At 42.8% G+C, this 25025-nt stretch overlaps 1 protein-coding gene across 8 annotated transcripts in view; it reads left to right on the top strand.

Annotated features, from left to right (window-relative positions):
- Nucleotides 1–25025, top strand: part of EPHA5 (EPH receptor A5) — a 264632-nt gene that overhangs the window by 171355 nt on the left and 68252 nt on the right. For 5 of the 8 annotated variants that reach the window (XM_082194742.1, XM_082194741.1, XM_082194746.1 and 2 more), the window contains one exon: nucleotides 18712–18836. The exons of the other annotated variants lie outside the window; for them this stretch is intronic. In XM_082194742.1, the coding sequence (XP_082050868.1) occupies nucleotides 18712–18836 (125 nt within the window). The remainder of the gene's footprint in view (nucleotides 1–18711; nucleotides 18837–25025) is intronic. 8 annotated transcript variants of the gene reach the window in all.

The raw sequence follows: 25025 nt of genomic DNA, 5'->3' as shown, positions 1-25025 counted from the left end.
CGGCTAACAACAATAAAACCGTACAACAGTACAACACAACACTCTAAAATCATTCATTATAAAATTAATTCAAATCAAGCCACTGGCAACCATTGGGCCAGAGCTCCGCGAAGATTGCCGAAGGAGGGAGTCAGGCTGTGCCTTGGCCAAAGGCCTGGTGGAACAGCTCTGTCTTGCAGGCCCTGCGGAAAGATGTCAAGTCCCGCAGGGCCCTAGTCTCTTGTGACAGAGTGTTCCACCAGATCGGAGCCACAGCCAAAAAAGCCCTGGCTCTGGCCTGGGACCTTCAAGATGTTTTTTTATTTGAGGACCGTAAGTTTCTCTGTGGGACATACCAGGAGAAGCGGTCCCGTAGGTACGAGGGTGATAAAGAGCCTTAGGGATCCCAGGGAGGGAGACTTAGAAGAGGAAGTGGAATGATGATCTATTCCCTTTGTCTAATTCTACATGCCAGTCAACTGAGGGCAGGAGGAGGGGAACTCAATGGGTGATCAAAAGAATAGACAGGGAAGAACGTGCATGCCACTGGGAGGAGCAGGGAAACATTCAAGGCCACATATTGATTTGAGCAACCTAAACTTTGCCATTAAAACATAATTGTAAGACCATCCCCAATCGATAGTGTTCATAAGTACATTAAGATTCCAGTCATCTGAGAAATTTGTACTGAAGGATGAGCTGCTAAATACCCTTTTGTAAGAAGGAGGAAAACCCTACTTTGCATAGGGGCTGTTTAAACATACATCAAAGATGCCCTATAGTGAGTTTGATTATTGATCCATCTAGTGCAGTATTTGCTATTCTGATCCCTGAGCAGTTCTCCTGTGTCCCAGGGAGGGAAGTTATTCCCAACTGAATTCCTTTTGCTGGGACCTTGAAACTGGAACCTTCTGCGTGCAAGACAAATGATGTACAAACCTAGCTATTGTTCTACCTCTGCTGTAGATTGCTTAATATTGCTGCCCATTTTCTGAGTCTTCATTGCCTTATGTGCGCTGCCTGATTGTCTTCTAGCATATTTGTCCAGTTAGCCTTGTCTCAGTTTTCCTCTGCATGCAAGATTTCGACGTCCTTGCTCCCCAAGGTGTTCTTGAATGAAGCCCTCTTTGCTGCAATGTGGGTCCCCATATTTGACTGTCTGGAAGGCTCAGCTTGCTTCAGTAACCTCAGAATTGAGAAGCAGCTGAGACCTCTTGGTGTGTCTGGCCGCACTGACAGGATGATAGATGTATGTCCCAGTGAATCTGTACCTAGCAATCTTTCCAGCTATTTGCTTTGCGTTCAACACACAAACAAACTCAGGCGATTGCATTTCATGCCACCTTGTATTTTCTGTTGCTCAGTCAAGTTGAGAACTCCATAATGTTGTTCAGACTTTGTATTCTTTTGCTCCCAGGTGCTCTGAATAGGAAATAAGCCTGGTATGCTCCAGTCCTTTTCTCTGATTGTACATGGCATGTTTGTGCCAAAGGTATTTCAGCGACTGCTAGTTGTGGCTTTTCAAAAGTGTTTCAGCCTTCTATGATCACTAGTCATTATGATCTTTCATCATCATAGCATTTTCTAGGATCCTCTATCTATCATCTATCTATCTTATCTATCTATATCTTTCTATCTATCATCTATCTATCATCATCATCATCTATCTATCCAAATATATCATCTATCTCTATCTATCTCTATCTATTATCTATCTATCTATCTATCTATCTATCTATCTATCATCTATCTATCTATATCTATCTATCTATCTATCTATCTATCTATCTATCTATCTATCTATCATCTATCATCTATCATCTATCTATCTATCTATCAATCATCTATCATCTATCTATCTATCTATCTATCTATCTATCTATCTATCAATCATCTATCTATCATCTATCATCTATCTATCTATCTATCTATCTATCTATCTATCTATCTATATCTATCATCTATCTCTATCTATCTATCTATCATCTATCTATCTATCTATCTATCTATCTATCTATCTATCAATCATCTATCTATCTATCTATCATCTATCTATCATCTATCAGCTATCTACCTACCTACCTACCTACCTACCTACCTACCTACCTATCTATCATCTATCTATCTATCTATCTATCTATCATCTATCTATCTCTATCTATCATCTCCATCGATCCATCCAGCCATTTTTTGGAATGCAAGTTTTAAGACATCCCTCTGGAGTTCCTCATAAACCCTTTTTGCGGAAACAAAAATGTATTTTGCACCTTCCCTTCCTAACTGAAAACAACTGTGGGTGGGCTAAAGCTAGTGTTCAAATTATGTTCTGTGTATATACTAAATTTCATTCCAGTGTACCAATGTTTAATGGAGAATTGGTTCTGAACAAAGAAATGGAGAGTGTCAAAAATTCACTCCCAGTTAAACCGGTAACCTGATTTAGCTTGGCTAACACATGCTTTCCCTTCGTAGAATTTCCTAGAATTTGTGCCTTAACTCTAACCAGTTACATGCTTGCCGTGATGGCAGTAAGAGCTGTTCGACAGTGGAATTTGCTGCCAAGGAGTGTGGTGGAGTCTCCTACTTTGGAGGTCTTTAAGCAGAGGCTTGACAATCATATGTCAGTAGTGCTCTGATGGTGTTTCCTGCTTGGCAGGGGGTTGGACTCGATGGCCCTTGTGGTCTCTTCCAACTCTATGATTCTATGATTCTATAAGCCCTACAGGGTTATCTTTTGTCAGCAAAGAGTGTGATGAATTTTAGTACTGATAGATGAGCCTTCTGCTGCATAGGATAGGAATGGTGGTGTCACAGTCAACAGTCACTAATTGACACGGACTTCCTCTGCCTTTCACATCCTTTGGGGGGTGGGTTTCAATGTAGCTATCAAATATGAAGTCAATCTGCTGCATTTCACAAATATGAGTACCATACTGCCGCACACTTTCAAATGTGTCATTCAAACTTGACGAGATGTCTTGCCTGTTGTCTTCCTAATTGTAGGCATAAAATCAACAATGCATGCTGGAAGCAGAGATGTGTGCTTGTGAATGAGTAGTCAGGCCAGTTCTGATAACAGAATGCATTTAGCTAGAGTGAGAGGGGGTGTTGTTGGCAACAGAAGAAACTTCAGAAATTGCTAGCAGACATTTTAAAGTTTGATTTACTGCCAGTCAACAGTTTGTTCACCTCTTCTGTTGCAATGTCAGCTATTTTCTGAGCACCTAACACATGTCTTTTCCTTCTGTTTTGCTTGAAGTTTTATTGATATGCTCATTGAATAATGTGATGTATGAAGTCAAAGTGAGCAGCTTCACTTTCTTGACTTAGTCGATGTGTTGATGTTGTTGTTGTTGTTAATTTTGTTAACTACCCTGTCGTTTTCAATGCAAGAACCTAAAAGCTGCAACTGTATGGAGTTCTTGCTTCATGACAAAATTGTGCGGCTTGGCTACATTCCGCACATTGTAAGGATTTCCCCTTTGTGACTGGGCTGTTCTTAAGTGCAACTCTTGGTGTGTATTCCCAGTCATAGAATAGAATCATAGAATCATAGAGTTGATTCTATGATTCTATTCTATGACTGGGAATACACAGTCATCTCAGAATGTTTCACAGTGGCACTTTTCTGCATTTGTGACTTGTCAAAAGTTGTTGCAGACAGCTGAAGCCTCATGATGGATCAGCTGCTATTGAGAACTATAATTCAATCCAACTTGTTTATCCAGTTATGGCCTTACTACTCCTCTGGGATCTTTGTACTGTTCGCTCCAAATTTACGTCAGGAGGGACTGCATTGAAAAGTCCTTGTTCTGCTTCAGAACAAAATGGCCGGCTTAAAACTTTTTGTAAATACCATGGTGATCAGCTTTAAGTTGTCCTATTTTCTCAGTGTACATTTTTTTCTCAGTGTAACCTTTTATAACTAATGCTGCCGTAATCGTGGAATAATACTTTGCCTTCTCTGAAGGTGACCTTCCCAGCCATCTTCTCTGTCTGAAGGAATGAGGCTGTCAGCGAATGATCAAAAACTGCTCCCAATGAGCACACATTTGTGATTTCTTTTTGAAAGTCTCTGAGAATTCATGAAAGCCATGTTTTAGTTCATTCATTATGGAAAAGGGACCACATAAAAATGTTCCTATTGCTGTACAGAATTGCTTTCACTGAATAGCATTCCCCAATGCCCAACTGCATGAGGAACACCCAGATATTTACTACTTTCCATTGCCATCCAAAATGAATCCCATTTCATAGGTTGTATTGTTTCAGCTAAGATTGCCATTCCACAGAGATCCCTCACATAATGCAAACCATTCATTACTGACTCTACCGCACAGATGCAAAGAGATCTCAGTTCCCACAAAAGCATCAGGAACTTGACTTGCACAGAAGTAGTTGCCTATACAGACCTGCAAATCCTTGGCTGTGTGAAAAATAACTCTCAGGCCATACATTGTGTTTTTGTTGTTGTTAATGAACAATTCCCTATTTCATTTTACCCAACTTATTTTCCGAACACCTAAAATGTGTCTTTCCCCTTGTTACTTAACTTGGAATCATATATCGAATCCCCGCGATGAGGTGAGCTCCCGTTGCTCGGTCCCAGCTCCTGCCAACCTAGCAGTTTGAAAGCACGTCAAAGTGCAAGTAGATAAATAGGTACCGCTCCGACGGGAAGGTAAACGGCGTTTTCATGCGCTGCTCTGGTGCCGGTGTTTCGTTGCACCAGTTACGCTGGCCATATGACCCAGAAAAAGTGTCAGCAGACAAACGTCAGCTCCCTCATCCTGTAAAGCGAGATGAGCGCAGCAACCCCAGAGTCGTCTGCAACTGGACTTAGCTGTCAGGGGTCCTTTACCTTTACCTTTAAAAGTATAGTCTCACAGAAATTCCTATGAATGTAGGTACAATGGTGCCTCGCAAGACGAAAAGAATCCGTTCTGTGATTCTCTTCGTCTAGCGGTTTTTTCGTCTTGCAAAGCAAGCCCATTGACGGATTAGCAGATTAGCGCTATTAGTGGCTTTTAGCGGCTTCTAGCGGCTTATCTGCTGATCGGATCAGCTGATAAGTGGCTTAGCGGCTTAGAAAGGGGGGGGAAGGAAAAAAAACCCAGCAGGAACTCACAAGACATTGTCGTCTTGCGAAGCAAGCCCATAGGAAATTCGTTTTGCGAAGCACCTCCAAAACGGAAAACTCTTTCGTCTAGCGAGTTTTCCGTCTTGCGAGGCATTCGTCTTGTGGGGCACCACTGTAGTTTGTTGAATTGTAACTTGCGGGACACCACTGTACTATGGTTTATGAGATAGGTAGTGCATGTGAACAACCAGCAGCCATATTGGAAAATGGCTTCCACAGAATGCAATGCAGCATGTCAACACCCACCCACCCTTACCAAACTATGTCTTCTGTGTCATCCTAATGGAAATGTCTGCCAATAATAACTTTTCTATGGAAGTCTGTTAAAAGGGTTATATATTCCATCATAGGCCTTGATGTTGAGATCCAACAGCCTACTGTTGAGATCCAACAGTCCCCGCCCCCCTTTGAAGCCTTAAAATATGTAATTTGATTTCAGAATAACTCCAGTTTAACATTTTGCGGAAACCACATTCCACTAACACAAAAATTATGTACACTGGTCTCTATACCATTAAGAAGCAAACAGACCTGTGGCATGTGATTTAGTAAATGATCCAGCCAACAAAATAAGCAATCTTCGTTGGGCTAATTACCAATTTGGATGACCTGGAAGAAGGAAGAAAAAAGCAGAAAAAGCGAAACAGAAACCCTAAATGCATAGGTAACATACTGGTCTCATAGTCAATAATGGAACATCGAGACACAGCCATAGAGCAATTGGCTTTCTCCACCTGTCTCCCCAAACAAATAAGAAATAAGAAATCAGTGTTGCAAGATTGCAGGGAGTGTGAACATCTATGTCAAAATAAAATTAAAATGGAGCAGAATTAATCATCTAGGCTAGGAAAAGTTTACTCCTGGAGTTTAACAGACCTTTGGAGTACTTTGTAATTTTTTTTTAAATACACATATACAGATTTATTTTGCAAAAACAGAAAATATATATATACTCAAGTGCTCTTGAAATGGCATAATGGAATTTATGATAAAGCCAAAATGCTGTTATTTCTCCAGTACTATATTGAAAAGCTGGTAAGAATCAAACGGACTGCCATTAACTTAAGTGTCTGGCAATTTCATTTCAGTAAGGGTAAATTAGACCCCTGATAGCTTAATAAATTGAACACAATTTTTAAGAAAGTGAGAAGTGGGTGCAAATGACAACTGATTCCATAATTCTTGAGGGGTACATGGAATATGAAGTGGTTTAAGTTTGCTAAGAGCTTTTTCCATATATTCTGAACAGCTGCTGGAGTCAGTCCACAGGAACCCAGCTGGCTTAGGAGGGTTAAACTTTTTTTTTTTAAGTTTAAAAAGTTCATTTTTGTAGCTGGCTTGTAGTCAGCTTAGAGTCTTACGGCTTTCCAGTCTAATTTTAGAATGTTTGCATTGAAATACCAGATGTTTTTCTGCTATGCTATGGGATGAAGCCCTTAAACAAGTTTGCCCAGAGAAATCCCATTGACATTTCATTGGACTTAATAGGTCAGTTCAAGACTTTTCAGTAGAGTGGGCACTCCTCTATTTGATGGGCTATCTGGTCCAAGTCCAGTTCAAAGATGAAACAACAACAACAGCAACAACAACAACGACATTTATTATTTATACCCCGCCCATCTGGCTGGGTTTCCCCAGCCACTCTGGGCGGCTTCCAACCGAATATTAAAAAACAATAGTCCTTCAGATATTAAAAGCTTCCCTAAACAGGGCTGCCTTCAGATGTCTCCTAAAAGTCTGGTAGTTGTTTTTTTCCTTTGACATCTGGTGGGAGGGCGTTCCACAAGGCGGGCACCACTACCAAGAAGACCCTCTGCCTGGTTCCCTGTAACTTCTCTTCTCACAGTGAGGGAACCACCAGAAGGCCCTCGGCGCTGGACCTCAGTGTCCAGGCAGAACAATGGGGGTGGAGACGCTCCTTCAGGTATACTGGACCGAGGTCGTTTAGGGCTTTAAAGGTCAGCACCAACACTTTGAATTGAAAGCCAATGCAGGTCTTTCAAGACCGATTTTATGTTGTCTCGGCCGCCACTCCCAGTCACCAGTCTAGCTGCCACATTCTGGATTTGTTGTAGTTTCTGGGTCACCTTCAAAAGTAGCCCTTGTAGAGCACATTGCAGTAGTCCAAGCGGGAGATAACCAGAGCATGCACAACTCTGGTGAGACAGTCTGCGGGCAGGTAGGGTCTCAGTCTGCGTACCAGTTGGAGGTGGTAGACAGCTGCCCTGGACACAGAATTGACCTGCGCCTCCATGGACAGCTGCAAGTCCAAAATGATGTGAGACCAAAAGATGGGAGAGCAGGGGAGCCTTCATGTTGCCCATTGATATTTAGCACCTAGACAGCATTTGGGTGATCCATTTACTCATTTTCAGAGGTGCATGAGTTGGCCGTCCTACTTTTAAGCAGCTCATGACATGAACTATAGGCGTTGGCTCCAGTTTTCCAAATGTTAGAGCACAATCCCATTATCAATGGATGACTGCAAATGGAACTGCTTGAGGATAGGGCTGTTGCAGTAAAATGTGCATGCATTTTGGGTGAATGATCTGATCTCATTTGTGCTGGCGAAGATAATCAATGATCAATTGTGTTGGTTTGTTTACGTTGAACTCTTTCTGCCTCCCCTCCCTCCCTGACCAGTGTCTGGAGAATAGTGTCTATCACTCTGATGTAGATTAAGTACAGAATTTCATATTTTAGGTCATATTACACTGAGCTTTGAAGAGATCTTCATAAAGATTTTAGTATTTGGGTGGGCGGGGGAATAATTCAATTGCTGCTGATGTTTGAGACATTTAATTACATTTTGCAGAGTGATCTCTAATTATAGTAAGATGCCCTGTATATGTATTAAGAGCCCTTGGATAAATCTGCAGCTAAAGTATCTGCTAAGCAGTCTTTCTGACCGTAATTGAATCAGTTTCAGTGTCTTCTTTTCTCTCTCTCCTTTTTGGTGTGTGTTTATTTCCCACAAGACTGAACTGCTGGTAGGGGTCCGCAATATAATTTGGTCCCTCACCCTCACTCTTTTAGAATGAATTGGAAATTTGCTAGAGCAATTTATGCTGTATAACTAACTAGCCTGTGAAATAGTATTATGGAAAACGGATTGTATGTTATCAAGCTTTCCCCACTGCTTGAACGTTTGGCACAAAAGTACTAACCTTATTCATGTGTTTTCTGTTGACTAAAATGCAATAAAACTTGCAAAAATACTAACGGTCATAGAATCATGGAATTGTGGAGTTGAAGAGACCCTGAGGGTCATCTGGTCCAACTGCCTGCAAGGCAGAAATCTCAACTTAAGCATCACTAACAGATGGCCACCCAACCTCTGCTTAAAACCCTCCGAGGAAGGAGAGTCCATCAACTTCCAGGGAAGTCTACAAAGACTCCCTCAATCATTTTCACATGTACTACTGGCAAGCTGGGTGTCCCTATTTTTATTTGTGCATCTGATTCTTCCTGTCTAAAAACCTTACATTTGTCCCTATTGAAATTCATTTTGTTAGTTTGGGCCCAGCTGTCCAATCTGTTAAGGTCATATTGAATCCCGATTCTATTTTCTGGGGCATTAGCTACCCCTCCCAGTTTGGTGTTATCTGCAAATTTGATGAGTATCCCCTCAATTCCTCCACCCAAGTTGTTTATAAAGATGTTGAGCGGCAGGCCCAGGACAGAACCCTGTGGTACCCCACTTGTCACTTTTTTTTCCAGGTTGACTAGGAACTATTAGTGAGTACTCTTTGGGTTCGGTCAACCAGCTACAAATCCACCTAACAGCTACCTCATCCAGTCCATCCACAAGACTATCTATCATAGGGGACTTTGTCAAAAGCCTTATTGAAATCAAGATATAATACATCCACAGCATTCCCCTGATCCACCAAGCTTGCAACTCTATTAAAATAAGCAGTGAGATTTGTCTGACATGCCTTGTTTTTGAGAAGCCCATACTGGGTCTTATGAATCACAGCATCCTTTTTAAGTGCTCACAGACTGACCATTTAATTATCTGTTCTAGTACCTTTGCTGGTATTGACGTCAAGCTGACCAATCAGTAGTCTATTAACCAGGACCTGAAAATTAGACCATCAGTACCACTTGGAAGGAAAGGGACGTGGGTGGCACTGTGGGTTAAACCACAGAGCCTAGGACTTGCTGATCAGAAGGTCAGCAGTTTGAATTACCCGTGACGGGGTGAGCTCCCATTACTCGGTCCCTGCTCCTGCCAACCTAGCTGTTCGAAAGCACAAAGTACAAGTAGATAAATAGGTACCGCTCCGGTGGGAAGGTAAACGGCATTTCTGTGTGCTGCTCTGGTTCGCCAGAAGAGGCTTAGTCATGCTGGCCACACGACCCAGAAGCTGTAAGCCGGCTCCCTCGGCCAATAAAGCAAGATGAGCACCGCAACCCCAGAGTCGGCCACGACTGGACCTAATGGTCATGGGTCCTTTTACCTTTACCACTTGGAAAACAATGACCAACCAGGTTTTATCAGACTTTGCTCTAGAAAAGGCAGGGAGGGGGCTTAAATAGAAGAATTTATATTTGAGACACTACAACCGTAAAACAGTAGTGGTCATATATCAAAATCTGTATGCCAAAGCAGTAGAAATTTGCCCAGCGGCACAAAAACATGTATGCCACATTAGAAATAATGAGAATGGACGATTTCTGCTCTGCAGTTGTTCCAGGATTTTGGTATTCCGTCTGCTGAACTCAGATTAAATGCCGGTCAGAAATCAGATTTTTCCAATCTCAGGATGGAACAGATTTTGTGTGTGCGTGCACTGTTCCTATTTTATTAGAACTTAAAACAGTAAAACCTTCATCACTGTACCTATTCACACCAGTCTCCACTTAATTCAGTAGGGGGAAAGACTGGAAACATCAGCCTGCGACAGAGAGCAAAGCTACTGGTGAAGACCCCTGGGGCAAGAATGTCTCCATTGTGGGGTGCTTGTTTAGGCACCAACAAAAGGCTCTGAGAGCTGGTCTGGGAAACTGGGTTGCCTCTTCCCTATATATCTTGAGCCCACCTGGAGTAAAGAGGAAATCACTGTCTCCCTCTGGCACCTCAGCAGCCTTTCAGTTCCCCTTTGGGGCATGAGGGAGAAATGCAGGGAAGTGCAAGTCAGTTGTGTTTCCTATTTCACCTTCTTAGTGTCGTGCTCAGAATGGCCCTCATCCTATGCCTTCAGCGCTCTCCATCCTTTTGCTCGACTGCTGTTAAATTGAGACCAGCTACATGAGCCAATTTTAAAGTGTGTGGGAAATTTCCTTTGGTGCCAGCGCTGCCTCTTTCCGTGATGCACCAATCAATCACTTTGATGAATTCTAATATTAAAGCCAAACTACTGAACACACCATCAAAATCAGAGGCAACAAAATTCACCCCTTTCCCTTTCAGCGTGAGATATAATTGTTGGAGCAAGTTTGTTTATTAGTAACCTGGGGCGGGGGGGGAGGGGAGGGGAGGCTGTTTGGTGTGTTTTTTTTTGCAAAAGAAAAGAAAGGAAAAGAAAGATTTCTTTGAGTGCAATATTGATTCCTTTCTAAAACTGCCCTATTGATCTTAGTGCATTAAGCTTCTCAGGGAGCGAAAAGCAGACGCTGGAACGTATGCAGGGAAGAGACCACACACATCCCAGAACACCCCTTCAGAAACTGAGCAGAGTTTCCATAACACACGGTAAAGTAGAATCCGTCCCCAACTACTGAAACACAGTTCACCAGTTACTAGGAATATTGTTCGCAAGCCACTAAGTCTTCTGTGCAGAATTCTTCAACTGGAAAACTTTGCTAGTCTTCATTTATGTTGCCGCACTATCACTTCAGTATCCCCTTGAAAAGTCCATTTTTTAGGAAGGATTTGAAACCTGTGGGACCAGAGATTCTCAGAAGACTGGAGTAAATTTACGGACTATTTGAAAAGTAATTGTGATGAACAGATTACGCTAGTAGGTTTGCAAGAAGTTTTGTAAGGTGAATTATTTGAAATATTGCAAAAAAGACAATGAGGTGAACTATTAGTTAAGGACAATTAAAGGTAATATAAAATTAAGAAATGCATAATAAGTGACATGGAACGGAAAATCATCAGAGGCGTTGACGGAAGTCCAAAAATATTGTATAAGATGAGAAGTTAAGCTGTATGAATGTTGGAATTAATATGTTTAAAAATTAATAAAAATGTGTGTGTGTGTGTGTGTCCAATTTTTAGTACAGTCGTACCTTGGTTCTGGAATGCCTTGCGACTCAAACGTTTTGGCTCCCAAACACCGCAAACCCAGAAGTGAGTGTTCCGGTTTGCAAACATTTTTTGGAAGCTGAACGTCCAACACGGCTTCTGTGGCTTCTGATTGAGTGCAGGAAGCTTCTGCAGCCAATCGGAAGTTGCGCTTTGGTTTTTGAACGTTTTCGGAAGTCAAATGGACTTCCAGAACGGATTCCGTTGGAGAACCAAGGTACAAATGTACAGCGTAAGTGTTTATTCATTATGAATTAATTTTTATTGCATTTGGAACATAGGAAGCTGGCTTCTACTGAGCCAGACCACCAGTCCATACAGCTCAGTATTATCTGCACAGATTGGCAGCTGCTCTCCCAAGATTTCAGGCAGGAGGTCTCTCCCAACCCTATTTGGAGGTGTGCTGGGAACTGAACCTGGGATCTTCTGCTTGAAAAGGCAAATACACTACCATTGAGCCACGGCCCTTTAAAATAGATATAAATAAATCAAATCAGTTTAAACAATTTACCATCAGATGGAAAATAAATAAAATCAGTTTAAACAATCAGATGAATAGGGTGGGTACTAAAGTATGTGAATGTGTGTATCGACTGGCCAGCTAAACCAGGTGAGGGTAGCTGATGGGTCTCAAACCCTCCGTGAGTTAGGGACTTCTCCTGCATGCAAAGGCTGGCTGTGGCAGATTAAGTGGACAACAATAACAACAACAACAACTTATTATTTATACCCCGCCCATCTGGCTGGGCTTCCCCAGCCACTCTGGGCGGCTTCCAAAAGAATATTAAAATACTATAATACATCAAACATTAAAAGCTTCCCTAAACAGGGCTGCCTTCAGATGTCTTCTAAAAGTCTGGTAGTTGTTGTTCTCTTTGACATCTGGTGGGAGGGTTTTCTACAGGGCGGGTGCCACTACCGAGAAGGCCCTCTGCCTGGTTCCCTGTAAGTTGGCTTCTCGCAGTGAGGGAACTGCCAGAAGGCCCTCAACGCTGGACCTCAATGTCCGGGTAGAACGATGGGGGTGGAGACGCTCCTTCAGGTATACTGGACCGAGGCCATTTAGGGCTTTAAAGGTCAGCACCAACACTTTGAATTGTGCTCAGAAACGTACTGGGAGCCAATGTAGGTCTTTCAAGACCGGTGTTATGTGGACAAGACCAATAGTGGGTCCAAAACAGAGGGGTAGCTAAGGGGAGACACCCCATAGGGGTTTTCACTTACCACAGGACCTACAGTGTGCCTGAGCCATGCATCTATCCTGGGAGTGACGTGGTAGCTTGGACGCCTGCAGGCTCCACGCTGCCCAAAATGGCAGCGCTGCCCCACAGCTGAGGGGAAGGTGGTGGGTAAACTCCTTGGAGGCTCTTCCCAGCATGCCCTGTCCTGGCTCGCCCCGCCCCAGACTCAGGGCGCATGGGCCACCCCAAGGGGCTAGCTATGCCGCTGGTCCAACAGTTGAGAAGGGAGTTTCTGCACATGCTGTAGAGCAGCGCTTCTCAACCTGTGGGTCCCCAGATGTTGTTGGACTACAACTCCCATCATCCCTGAGCTCTGGCCTTGCTAGCTAGGGGTGATGGGAGCTGTAGTCCAACAACATCTGGGGACCCACAGGTTGAGAAAGGCTGCTGTAGAGGGAAGTGAGGGGCAGATGGGGGTCATCAACAGGTTGCTGATCCTAAACCTCTACCGCCTTTCTCAATCATGAGAAACGCTTCAGGAGTAAACCTCGAGGAAAAATGTGTGCCTGCTGCCTTGTGGGACATCTTTGGGAGAAGAGAAGGCTAAGCAGTAAACCCTACACAAATCTGGAGTGGAGTCCCTAAGACAGTTGGATGGTGCCTTGTATGCTCATGGCAACTCCTGCAGCCGAGCTGGTACCAGATGTATAGCCAGTGTGGTGTAGTGGTTAAGAGCGGTGGACTCGTAATCTGGTGAACCAGGTTCGCTTCCCTGCTCCTCCACATGCAGCTGCTGGGTGACCTTGGGCTAGTCACACTTCTCTGAAGTCTCTCAGCCCCACTCACCTCACAGAGTGTTTGTTGTGGGGGAGGAAGGGAAAGGAGATTGTTAGCCGCTTTGAGACTCCTTAGGGTAGTGATATCCTGCCAACCTAGCAGTTTGAAAGCATGTCAAAGTGCAAGTAGATAAATAGGTACCGCTCCGGCAGGAAGGTAAACGGTGTTTCCGTGCGCTGCTCTGGTTCACCAGAAGCAGCTTAGTCATGCTGGCCACATGACCCGGAAGCTGTACGCCGGCTCCCTCGGCCAATAAAGCGAGATGAGCGCCGCAACCCCAGAGTCGGTCACGACTGCACCTAATGGTCAGGGGTCCCTTTACCTTTAGCTTAGGGTAGTGATAAAGCGGGATATCAAATCCAACCACCACCACTTCCTCCTCCTCCTCCTCTTCTTCTTCTTCTTCTTCTTCTTCTTCTTTCCTTTGGACCACATCAGCAGAGCCATGAGGGGTCTTGTCATCTGGCCAACCCAGGACCACCAAACGCACTGGCCAGGCTTGCGCCCCAGAGAGTTCACTATGATTTGACTTCACCCCTGGAGGCACACTCCACTGTCTCTCAAGACAGACGGATGCCAACAACAACAATAAGCATTTAAAGGTTACAGCCTACTTCTTCAGCTGCAAAAGAGGAATCGGCGGAAGCATGTAGTGCAAGGCATTTAGTGTGATGTTGTCTTGCAATGATACTAATTTTTAGAGGGGTAGTACTGGGAGAGCAAGTGAAATATTTGCAGACTGGATAATGGCAGAAGACTCCATAGTAGTTATTGAAGCCCTGGTTCATGGCACCTATTATTATACAAACACGTGTTCTTCCAGCTGTTCCTGAGCAGCCTCTCAGTGCCATATCCATTTGCCTGCATTATCTCCCCAGAGCTTGGATGGGATAGGTATCCATTATTTCACATCTCTGTTCTGATGCTATCTGAAGGCATCACAGTTATTCAGCAAAGAACTGAGACTACAGATGATTAGCATGGTACAAGGAAGAGTGAAGTGCCATGCCGGGCAAGAAAGTCTGAGATTGTAGGTGTGGGGCTGTGCCTTATTTTTATTTAGTCATTAATATCCCTAGATGTAAGAAGTTCTGTTTTGATGTCTCCGCTGAACCTTAGAAGATTAAAAGCATTTTGATCGTTGCTTTTTGCAGCCAACGTTAAACATTATTGTTCCCATGAAGTCAGAGTGTAGGTGTTTGTGTGTGTGGAGGAGAGTGAAATTAAGAAAAGAGCATTTGATAGCAGATAAAAACAATGAACATAATCATAAAATTATATAGCTCTTTGCAAACTTCTCTGTACAGGCAGTGTAACATGATCAACCCTGCAACTTAAGATTCAAACAAGTCAGTGTGATGTTCATTGTGCTTTTCATGCATCATAATAATAATAATAACAACAACAACAATAGTAATAACAGCTTTCATTAGGATAAGTCATAGATTCTCTTTCATGCAAAGCAGCTGTCTGCTCAGAGAATGGCTGCGGGGACTGTCAAAATCTTCCCATGCCAGCATTCATCTGTTCACAATTGTCTGCTTTTCTCCCCACATAGGATTTTTTTTTCTCCCTTAAAAATAACACACAATGGATGCCTGCCAGCCAGTTAGCCAGGTTTTACCAAAATTTGCCAGCTCTCACGAGTGGCAAATAATTGTGGATAAATACATGCAATATTTTGAAGAGAAAATTTATCCACACCCTGCAAAATTCTTTTCGCTTATGTAAAAAATTATTCGGGTATTTAACTTTTGAGTGACATTCGTATATATTTGATATCTGTCTGTCTGTCTTGTCTATCTGAAATTAGCCTTCGCCAAATTCCACTGACAAGCAATTCAGGATTTCAAAGGCCTAAGATTTTTGAAGTGGGGCTGTGGTCTAAACCACTGAGCCTCAGGCTTGCCAATCAGAAGGTCAGCGGTTCGAATCCCCGCGACGGGGTGAGCTCCCGTTGCTCGGTCCCAGCTCCTGCTAACCTAGCACTTCGAAAGCATGCCAAAAAGTGCAAGTAGATAAATAGATAGCGTTCCAGCGGGAAGGTAAATGGAGTTTCCATGTTCTGCTCTGGTTTCGCCAGGAGTGGCTTAGTCATGCTGGCCACATGATCTGGAAAAATGGTCTGTGGACAAACGTTGGCTCCCTCGGCCTGTAAAGTGAGATGAGCACCGCAACTCCAGAGTCATCTGCGACTGGACTTAACTGTCAGGGGTCCTTTACCTTTACCTTTTAAAAAAGATTTTTGAACTCTTCTCCCTTACCTCAAAGTTCCTCTGCTTTTCCAGCTGACGTTCACTTCAAATTTGGTTTTACATAAAGCCATGTGGACAGTTCTATTCATGAACAAGCATCCTGCTTTGAAACTTCAGTTTAGAATAGTTAACATAGATGTGCAAGTTTCTCTAATATTCAGGATTAAAGATGTTCCCTTAGCCTGCCTCTCTTTACAAAAGTAGCAACATGTTCTTTTCATGACTTTTTGAAAACCGTTTTGCTTCTACTACACTGTTTTTTGTAATACTTTAGAGTTTAAATCTTCTCGTTTGAATGTTTTTGTTTATAGTAATTTTAACTTTTTGTAAACCGTCTTGGGAACCTGTTTAAGGACAGGGTGCAAAGAAAATAAATCAAATGGTTCACTAATTTGGTTCCCACTTATTCAGAGGATATTGTCCTTGTAGTACCAATGACCTTTAAAATACTGGTTGTTTTTTTTTTTTACAGCAGTCCTTTTCCCCTGTGATCATATTGCATGGTATCTCATTTCCAGCTTTTAAAATAGAATGATTGCAGACTTTGTCTGATTGCAGAGATTGTATTACGTTTTGTTTGACAAAGAAAGCTAAAAGATGCATACCTTCTTCCTTCACTTCAGAGTTTTGTAATTTAGATGTATGGAGGATGCAAAGTAGCTATGGTTTCGTGCCTGAACCACAAAGATCGATTGAACATGCTTAATTGGTCCTTATCTTGCAGTTATACTTAACACTTCTTTTGAGGAAGATTCTAAAAGGATACAGTTACTGCCTTTCTAAAGTACTCTAGGTGTAGGGTTACCCATTTCTCTTATCTCTTCCCCTGCCTCCTTCCCCAAAGTTGAGCACAGCATTTTACATAGCAACTCATGAACATGTTAGTGATCGGTGCAGTCGGAAATTCAGGCCTCTGAAAACGCTATCTCCACAAAGCATTGCAAAGTAGACTCCTTAAAAAAAAAAAATCACCAAAGCAGGATTTTAGTGGGTTAACACTCCAGAATAATGCATAAGGAAGAATGGGGGGAAATGTGTTGTGGCTGCTATCTGAATAGTTATTTGAGGTGTCCAATGACTTAGACATTTTTAACACAGTTTTATAATTAGTTTGTCATGCAGCACAGAGCCTAACATTTGAAAGACTAAGACTCAGCGCACCTTTGGTAGCATAGAACTAGATGTGCTTTTTTTGTTTTTTTAATCTGACCACTGTGTAGTTGTTGTTTAAAAAGGAGAAGAATATCATCATGGCTCACTTCAGCCATCACACCAAACTATGATTAAGAAAGCTGAACTATGTTATAGTGCGATATATGGATTGGCGAACCTTGGTTTGCAATTGGCCAGCAAACCAAAAATCAGGAACCATGCTTTGTGCTAACTATGGCTTGGTGTGCTGCCAAAATTGACAGCTTATAGTTTCAACCGCCATTCTGCTTCCAGAAGCTGCTGGACAGCCATGGAAACAAGAATGGATTTTTAAAGCTAGGCGATTTCTGCTTATGTAGCTGAAAATGAAAATTAGAAGCAGATCTGGACCTTGCCATATTCATTCATTCAATATCCCGCTTTTCAGAGAGAGTTTTGTGGCTTGCCTTGTTGTGCTTTTGGGATCTCTAGTCAACATCAGCAATTCCAGACAGGCTACAATTAGAGCCAACTTTCTCTCTGGACCCATTTCTATCATTTAGTAGGAGTTTGGTTTTTTCCTCTGGTAGGAGAACGTGCCATCTTAGTTGGTGAAACTTAATTTTGCAAATTTCTTCAGTGAGGTGGTCTTAAAATATGTTTTGGGGTGTGAGGAATTCAATTCTGTTTTTTTTTATTGGACAATGTTTCACTTGATAAGTCTACGTTTGATGAAGAAGCACAGAAATTGCTTTCGGAAAACCAAATAATTTTAATTTTAACCTTCTGAAAATGTCAGGCAATGCTAAATAATAATACATAAGTAAGTAATGATAATTTTTAATATACAATATAACTGCAATCATTTTTAATGATTTCTGTGCAATTTTACACACCTTTTACTTACCAAGCAAAACTAAATTACCATATTTTTCTGTGTATAACAAGCCCCCATGAATAAGACACCCCCTATTTGGAGGAACTCCAAATTGAGAAAATGAGGGGAGATTGTATCCGTGTATAAGACAACCCTCAATTTTGAACATAATTTTAAAATAAAAAAACCCTAGTCTTATACATGGAAAAGTACAGTAAATTAATTTAACCAAAATATCTTTTGAGTTCCCAAACCATATCAAAACTTTTTAGCACCCCTCATTTTGGGAACTTGAGAGCTGAAAAATTCAACTCGCCCTACTCTGATAGGCTTTATTTTCACATGGTGATTATTCTTTTAACAAGCAAATGTACTGGAGCCGGCCCGCTCATGCGGGCAGGATGGAGCTCCTGCCTCAGGCTCCACCTACCCACCCACTTCTGTTGTCACCAACTAGAGCAGTGGTGTCCAAACTTTTTTCAAAGAGGGCCAGATTTGATGTCGTTTCAATTTAGGATTGAAGTTGTTTAGCTTTTTTACGATTTTACCCCAAAATCGTTGAACTTTATTGATTAAACTGACCGGCGGGCCGGATTAGGCCCCCAAAGGGGACTTCGGACATGCCTTAACTAGAGGGAGGCGTTCTGGTTCTCCCAGGTGGAGAAGCCAAGCAGCAATGCTTTGAGGAGCACCCTGACTCCTACAAGGCTCTGTGTGGTGCTTGGTGGTGGGGCAAGAGGCAGCAATGATAAGCTTGGTCTCATTCCAGCAGAGCTGCTCTTCTTAGGAAACCAGCATTACGCTCTGTGGTTAAGAGACTGGGAAATGTTATGTTTGTACGGGAGAAGTTTCTCTACCAGGTGAAAAATGCAGAAATTCTTCTCTTAAACTCTGACTCATTTATCGCTCGGGGATTGATAGACGGCTTACAACAAAGAGCTGTTATCTACTTTGACAAGCTCTAAAGCTGCGCAGCATTAGGGTGAGATTTCTTTTTCTTCATCCAAACTAGTAATTATTCTGACTCTGTTTTGATTTCTTCTCCTGTTCCGCAGCACCATCTCCAATCACAAATGTGAAAAAAGGGAAAGTCGGCAAAAATAGCATCTCACTCTCTTGGCAGGAGCCAGATCGACCCAATGGCATCATCCTGGAGTATGAAATCAAATATTTTGAAAAGGTGTGATTGTCCGATTGCAACACTGTTCTAACTATCTTTGATTTCTGCCTTTCTCTGCTCGGTTAGCATTATCGTATCTGTTCAAAAGGGATGGAGTAATTTTTGTTTGTAACTCCATGTCAAATTAATTATACTGTGACTGATTAGGAAGCCTTGATGTGTGTGTGCGTTTGTGCGCATACTTATTTTCCTTAGTGCATTGCTTCTGTTGAACAAATACATTAAGGTTTCTTGTTAGTTTCATGTCCGGTTTTATTTCACTAAAATTAAGAAACTGACAGTGCAATCCTGTGCATGTCTGCTCAGAAGTAAGTCCCACCAACTTACTCCTAGGTAAGTGTGTACAGGAATGCAGCTTGATTAACTATGATTGAGGGATATACAGTAGATCATATTCTTGTTGCTTTTCCAAAATGTCATACAGTTGTTATTATTATTAGACACATTTAAATGTTCAACATCCTTCACATAGATGAATTTGTAATATAATCTTAATAAGCCTAGAGTACAATTAGCTACATCAGACTGAAGGAACTTCGTAGCTCGGTCTCTGAGACACTGTCCTACTGCATAGCAGTTCTGCATTGACATTTGGGCCATAGCTGTCAACTTTACCCTTTTCTTACGAGGAATCCTTTTCAGAATAAGGGAATTTCCTTTAAAAAAAGGAAAACGTTGACAGCTATGATTTGGGCTCTTCTGGAATTTACTTTGTCCAAGTATTTTAGTTTCAAAACACCAAGTCAGTTACTTCATACCACTTTCGCTGTTCTCCTTTCCCCTGAAATTAACAAAAAAAAAAAAAACAAAAACCCCACAACATGGGAATTGTAGTTTGGTGAAGGTGCTGGGCTGGCCCAAGACATTTTGGCATCTGAGGCAAACCACAAAATGGTGTTTCCCTCCCTCCCAGGAAAGAAGGGATGAGTGAAGATCTATATCAAGAACAAGGAAAGGAATACAGATCTACATCAGGATCTTCAGTTCCTGTGGATCGTGCCACCTGAGGCAGTTGCTTCACCTTGCCTCATGGGTGGGCCGGCCACAATGCTGAGACTTCTCTTTTAGAGATCCCTAAGCTGCCCCCTTCACCACACAGAGCCAGAGCTACAGTCCCTTGGTTTCCTTGGGAAGAAAATATTGTTCTCAAACTAGTTTAACTACAAGTGACTCGGTGTTGAATTGTGGTGCATGAAAAATCAAAACGAGGGTTAGACTAACATGAAATAATAAATGAAGGACTGAGGAGAGATCAAGTGAAACAAGCAGACTCTGACCCCCAACCCCAGGTAGCTTCACGCCAAAATGGAGGACAAAAAAAGTCAAGAACTCAGCCATGCTATTTAGGAGTTCACCCATTGCTCCACAGCCTGAAATCCTGATAATTCTTGACAGGGAAGTAGTTTCCCATAGATCTGGGGGCTCTGAATTACCTCCTCTTTTTCCTTGAGCATCGCTAGTATGTTAGGAATACTCTTCCGTCTTCTGTTGTTTTCGTTTCTGAACTCTGTTCAGACAGCTAGGAAAAAGCACTAAACAGCATTTGTGTGCAGACAGTGGTGGTTGTCAGAGGAAAAAGGTGGAAGGGACGGGGAGAGTCAAAAGTGGGTTCTCTTGGCAGCAGGTGGGGACAGAAGAGGCTGACAGGCTTGAGGGAACAACATACAGATAAAATGCATAGGCTAAATCCGTTGCAAACACCTGCTAATATTATGATGTGGGCAACTGCCGTTGAGAACGGAAGGCCTCACAACTTAAGAACACAAAAGAGCTTGCTGGATCACGCCAATGTCCTATCAAGTTCAGCATCCTGTTGCCAAACCAGATACCTGTGGAAAGCACGCAAGCAGATTTAGGGCTTCAGGATTAATTTCTTTGTTCTTCCGAGGGAAGAGTAAGCCTGTTTTCCTTCATAATAACGTCTTACAAAGCACACTGATAAGAGCTACTGAGCAAACGCTTTGAATAAATTAATATGATCATATACTTGCTCACATACAACGTGCAGAATCAAGATGACGTACTTGAATTGCCTTTCTTGTGAGCGGGGTGGGGCGCGCGCGCAAAGCAAAGTCGTTTAAATTTAGTGAAATAAAACCTGCATACTTCATTTTGTTTTTATTGATAGTTAATATAAATGATCTTTCACACACATTCACACACACAAAACAGCCTACTCAAAACAGCAGTAGGATTGCAGTTCAGTCTTAATTCCTGTTACTGTTCATGCTGCTTCCTTGTTTTGTGACTTCGTGCTGTTGGGAAGCAGTGAAATATTTAAGGTGGGGCAGGCAGTTCCCCTGCAGAGGGCATCAAGCTGGGGGAATTTTTGTCCTCACCCTGGGCACCATATTACTGGGTGGATCAGTGCTGAATTTCCATTGCTTAGACCCAGCAGGCATGGCCAAACTTGGCCCTCCAGCTGTTTTGGGACTACAGTTCCCATCATCCCTGACCACTGGTCCTGTTAGCTAGGGGTGATGGGAGTTGTAGTCCCAAAACAGCTGGAGGGCCAAGTTTGGCCATGCCTGGTTTGAGGGTGGAAGACACCCACACAATTGGCCTTGTAGCTTTTCACTTAGTTGGGTGCGTTTAATTTTAGAACTGCGATAGATACAATACAAGAAAAGGCCTAGATTGGGCTTTTGGGAAGGATTGGTGAAAGAAAAACTCTCGCCGGCAGAAAAGGAAGTCTTGTGCCTTGCCTTGCCCTCCCCAGTCTGCTTTCTATCCCTTCCCAGTCCTCAAAGCAAGTGAAGTGAGGGATTTCAATCAGTCCCTGCCCAGGTGACTGGCCAGAACAGAGTTTTGTGCTATTTGCAAATGTCCAACGCATTTATGCCAATCTGGCAATGAGCTGATGAATTTTAGATGTTCAGCGTTGCTGTGCAAGGTCTCTGTTCTCCCACGTTGCTTTACAGGGACCAAACTGAGAGGACATTCATATATGCAGGCATGCCAAATCAGGGGTCAGCAAGGTTTATCTTGCCTGGGCTGGATCGGTCCCACGGAGATCCTTCCGTGGGCTGGATTGCGAGTGCCTGCAATTTTCGACGTCTGCATCTTCACAGACGCAATTTTCGGTGGCACAGAAGCGAGTCCCAGCACCATGCTGCACCAGTTTAGTGCAGCGCGCAAGTGGGCAACTTGGTTCGGGGGCAGCTCATGGGCCAGTCAAATGACTAGAAGCGGCCCACGGGTCTTAGGTTGCTGACCTCTGTGCCAAATAATGCTCCTTCCTCAGCTGCACTACTGCAACATTGCAAATGGTTAGATGCTCCCCCAGGCAAAAAAAAGAGGAGAAAAAGTCAGTCAAGGTTTTTAGCCTATGGAAGTGTGTGTGTGTGTATGTGTGTTATACATGGGGGAGCACTTAAACATGCCCTCCACCAACTGCAATGTGAGGATATACTGTCCAGAAACCCTTGTGTCACATTGTGATAATAAACCCTAAAGTGATTATTTTCTATGAAGGGCAAAATGCACTTGTATTATTTTACTGTGCTGGTAAAATTCAACGACAAGCTTTGGTTTCACAAAATCCTACTGCAATTGCAACCTCTCAAGTCTCATCAAATTAGCAAAGCAGCCCATATTATACAAACGTACAGCTTTAAAACCTAACTAGCTGTATCTAACTCTTATTTCAAATATAAAGACATATAGAAAGGGAGATGATTCCATATTAAAATTTAATTTGACAGACATGTTTCAGCCAAACAATCCCTTTTGACTGCTTAGAAAAGTTTCATAGCTGCAGGTTCTTATTAAATGAGGCCCCTATCTATATTTTAAAATACATATCCTTTCAATAATTTGGCTGCAGTAAAGTAAATGTGAATAGGATCCAAGTGTCTTAATTCACCAGAGGTTGAACATGAAGCAGCTGCTAAAATAGCAAATGCCATGTTAGGCATTACTGGGCACATAATGTCAACATCATGAGAAGTAAGGTGTTCAGTTTCTACATGTGAGGGCTGAGCTACAGAGGTGCACTCACAAGCCCCGTTCTCACCTGTGTTCATTCCACCCCTGATCTTCATGTGCTGTGTAGATGTGTCTGAATGGGGTTTGCAACCATGTTCCAACTGAACATGCTTAGATGCCTCCCTGTATTGGGGAACCCTGAATTATCACAAGGAGGCTTCTAATCACATTCAGACAACTTAGAGGACCCCAGGGGCAGGTCTGATGTGGAGGGGGTATATGTGAGGACATTGGGGTAGGGCTTGGATGTATGCCTCTTGTCCTTCCCCTATTTAGCTCTGAGCTCCTGCAGAGGGCTGTAGCTTCATTCTGCCCCACCTAGTTCTGTTACGGCCACTTCTGGGTGCCACACTTTAAGGAGAGACCAAGGTGATGAAGGATCTTGATGTCAAGTTGAACATGACCCAGCACGAGAAACCAAGACCTACAAGGAACACTTAAAAGATCTGAGCATATTATGGCGTGGAAAATAGAAAGTTAAGGGGAGATGTGATAGCAGCCTTAAGATATCTAAAGATTTGTCCCACAGAAAATGGAACACACTTTGTTGCTTCAGAGGAAAAGGTCAGAAGCAGTGCCAGATTTACATATAAGCTAAACAAGCTATAGCTTAGGGCTCCAGATGTACATTTCCAAAATATAAGATAGGTAACAAATAAAACAAAACCTACATACAGTTAGAGCTTAATAAGTATCTCACTGTTAACATACTTCTTCTTAATTGTATTTCACTATTAATATACTTCTTCTTAATTGTATTTCAGTTCAACAATCACTATGATAAAATACATATCTTATTATGGGCGAGTGGCTTTAGATACCTATTAGTTCCATAAATGACCATATAGCATATATTCAACACACACAAAAGTGGCAATTTGTTGTTGACAAAGGACGGCTGAACATATAAAGGGCCCCATTACCTTCAGTAGCTGAGGCCTTCATCCAACCTAAATCTGGCCCGGATCAGAAGCAACTGCAGGGAAGCACATTTCAGCTCAACACAGAAGAAACTTTCCTTTTTAATGGTACAACCTCATTTGACAAGTGAACAGACTGCCTCACAACGTGGTAGGCTCTCCTTCACTTCAGACTTGACAGCTGCCGGCCAAAGATGCTGTTGCATCTTGCCTTAAATATGGTGTTGCAATGGCTGACCTTCAAGCCCTCTTCCAACTCTACCATTCTCACATCTGTTAAATATAAAACTGAGTGTTCATTTACTCCCCTTCATATATGGAGTGCCGCAGGTGTGATGCTCCTAACCTTTTATCCAGAGTTGAGAGATCAACTTCAGACTCACTTTCTTCATTCCCCCCCCCTTCCATGGTTTGGGGTTAAATGTGTGCATCAAAGTTCATTCTTGGTATAAGCTTTTGTGTGCATGCACACTTCTTCATGCACACAAAAGCTTATTGCGTGCCGAGGACCCCTAAGACACCCCCGAATAAAAACACGGTTCACACATCTTTTGTTTTGGTGTTTGGCATAATTTTGGCCACAACTTTATTGAATTACAGTATGTGAGTGGTTGCTTAGGCATTGGTTAGTGACTATCTGTTCCCACTTGGAGGTAGGAACAGAACTGACAACCACAAGCCTGCGGAAGTCAGTAGAGGTAAACAATTTTGGGGAGAGAAAAAGCTGGGCACCAGGCTCTCCCCTCTCCCCAAATGCTCCCAGGGGCTCTTGCGTGGCCCTAGTCCTTTGCCAGGGATTCAGACAAAAGCATAGCGAGCCCCTGGATTCCTTTACCGGAATACCCTTGCAGCAGCAGCATTGGAGGGGCAGGCACAGCCAACCACATCCCCTCTATCAACCAAAAATTAACCAATGCCTAACCGCAACCTTACAAGTTGTGACGATTTGCTACGCACTAGGCAAAACCCAAATGGCACCAGCCAATCAGCCAAATGGTAAAATTCCTACCAGGCCCCTGCCCCAAAGCAGATGGCCCCATGACAGGCATCGCAAGGTCAGCGCGAACAAACCCTAAATAAAGAGAGGGTGGGCAGGTAATCCGATGTGTGCAGCGAAAAGAGGAAGCTCAACGCTGCGCACAGGAAACATATATAGCCCCCCCCCCATCAATCAAATAAAATTGCAACAATAAATTTTCCCCAGCAACAATGGAAGGTATCCAATCAAATTCATGGCCATCCAAACTAACCCGCCCAGCAACAGGGGATGTCATCGTTGCTC

The sequence above is a fragment of the Podarcis vaucheri genome (genome assembly GCF_965113315.1).
Source record: "Podarcis vaucheri genome assembly, chromosome: 13".
In the NCBI taxonomy this organism is placed as follows: Eukaryota; Metazoa; Chordata; class Lepidosauria; order Squamata; family Lacertidae; genus Podarcis; species Podarcis vaucheri.
Note: the sequence above shows the minus strand (reverse complement) of the source record. Positions and strands in the feature narration are given on the sequence as shown.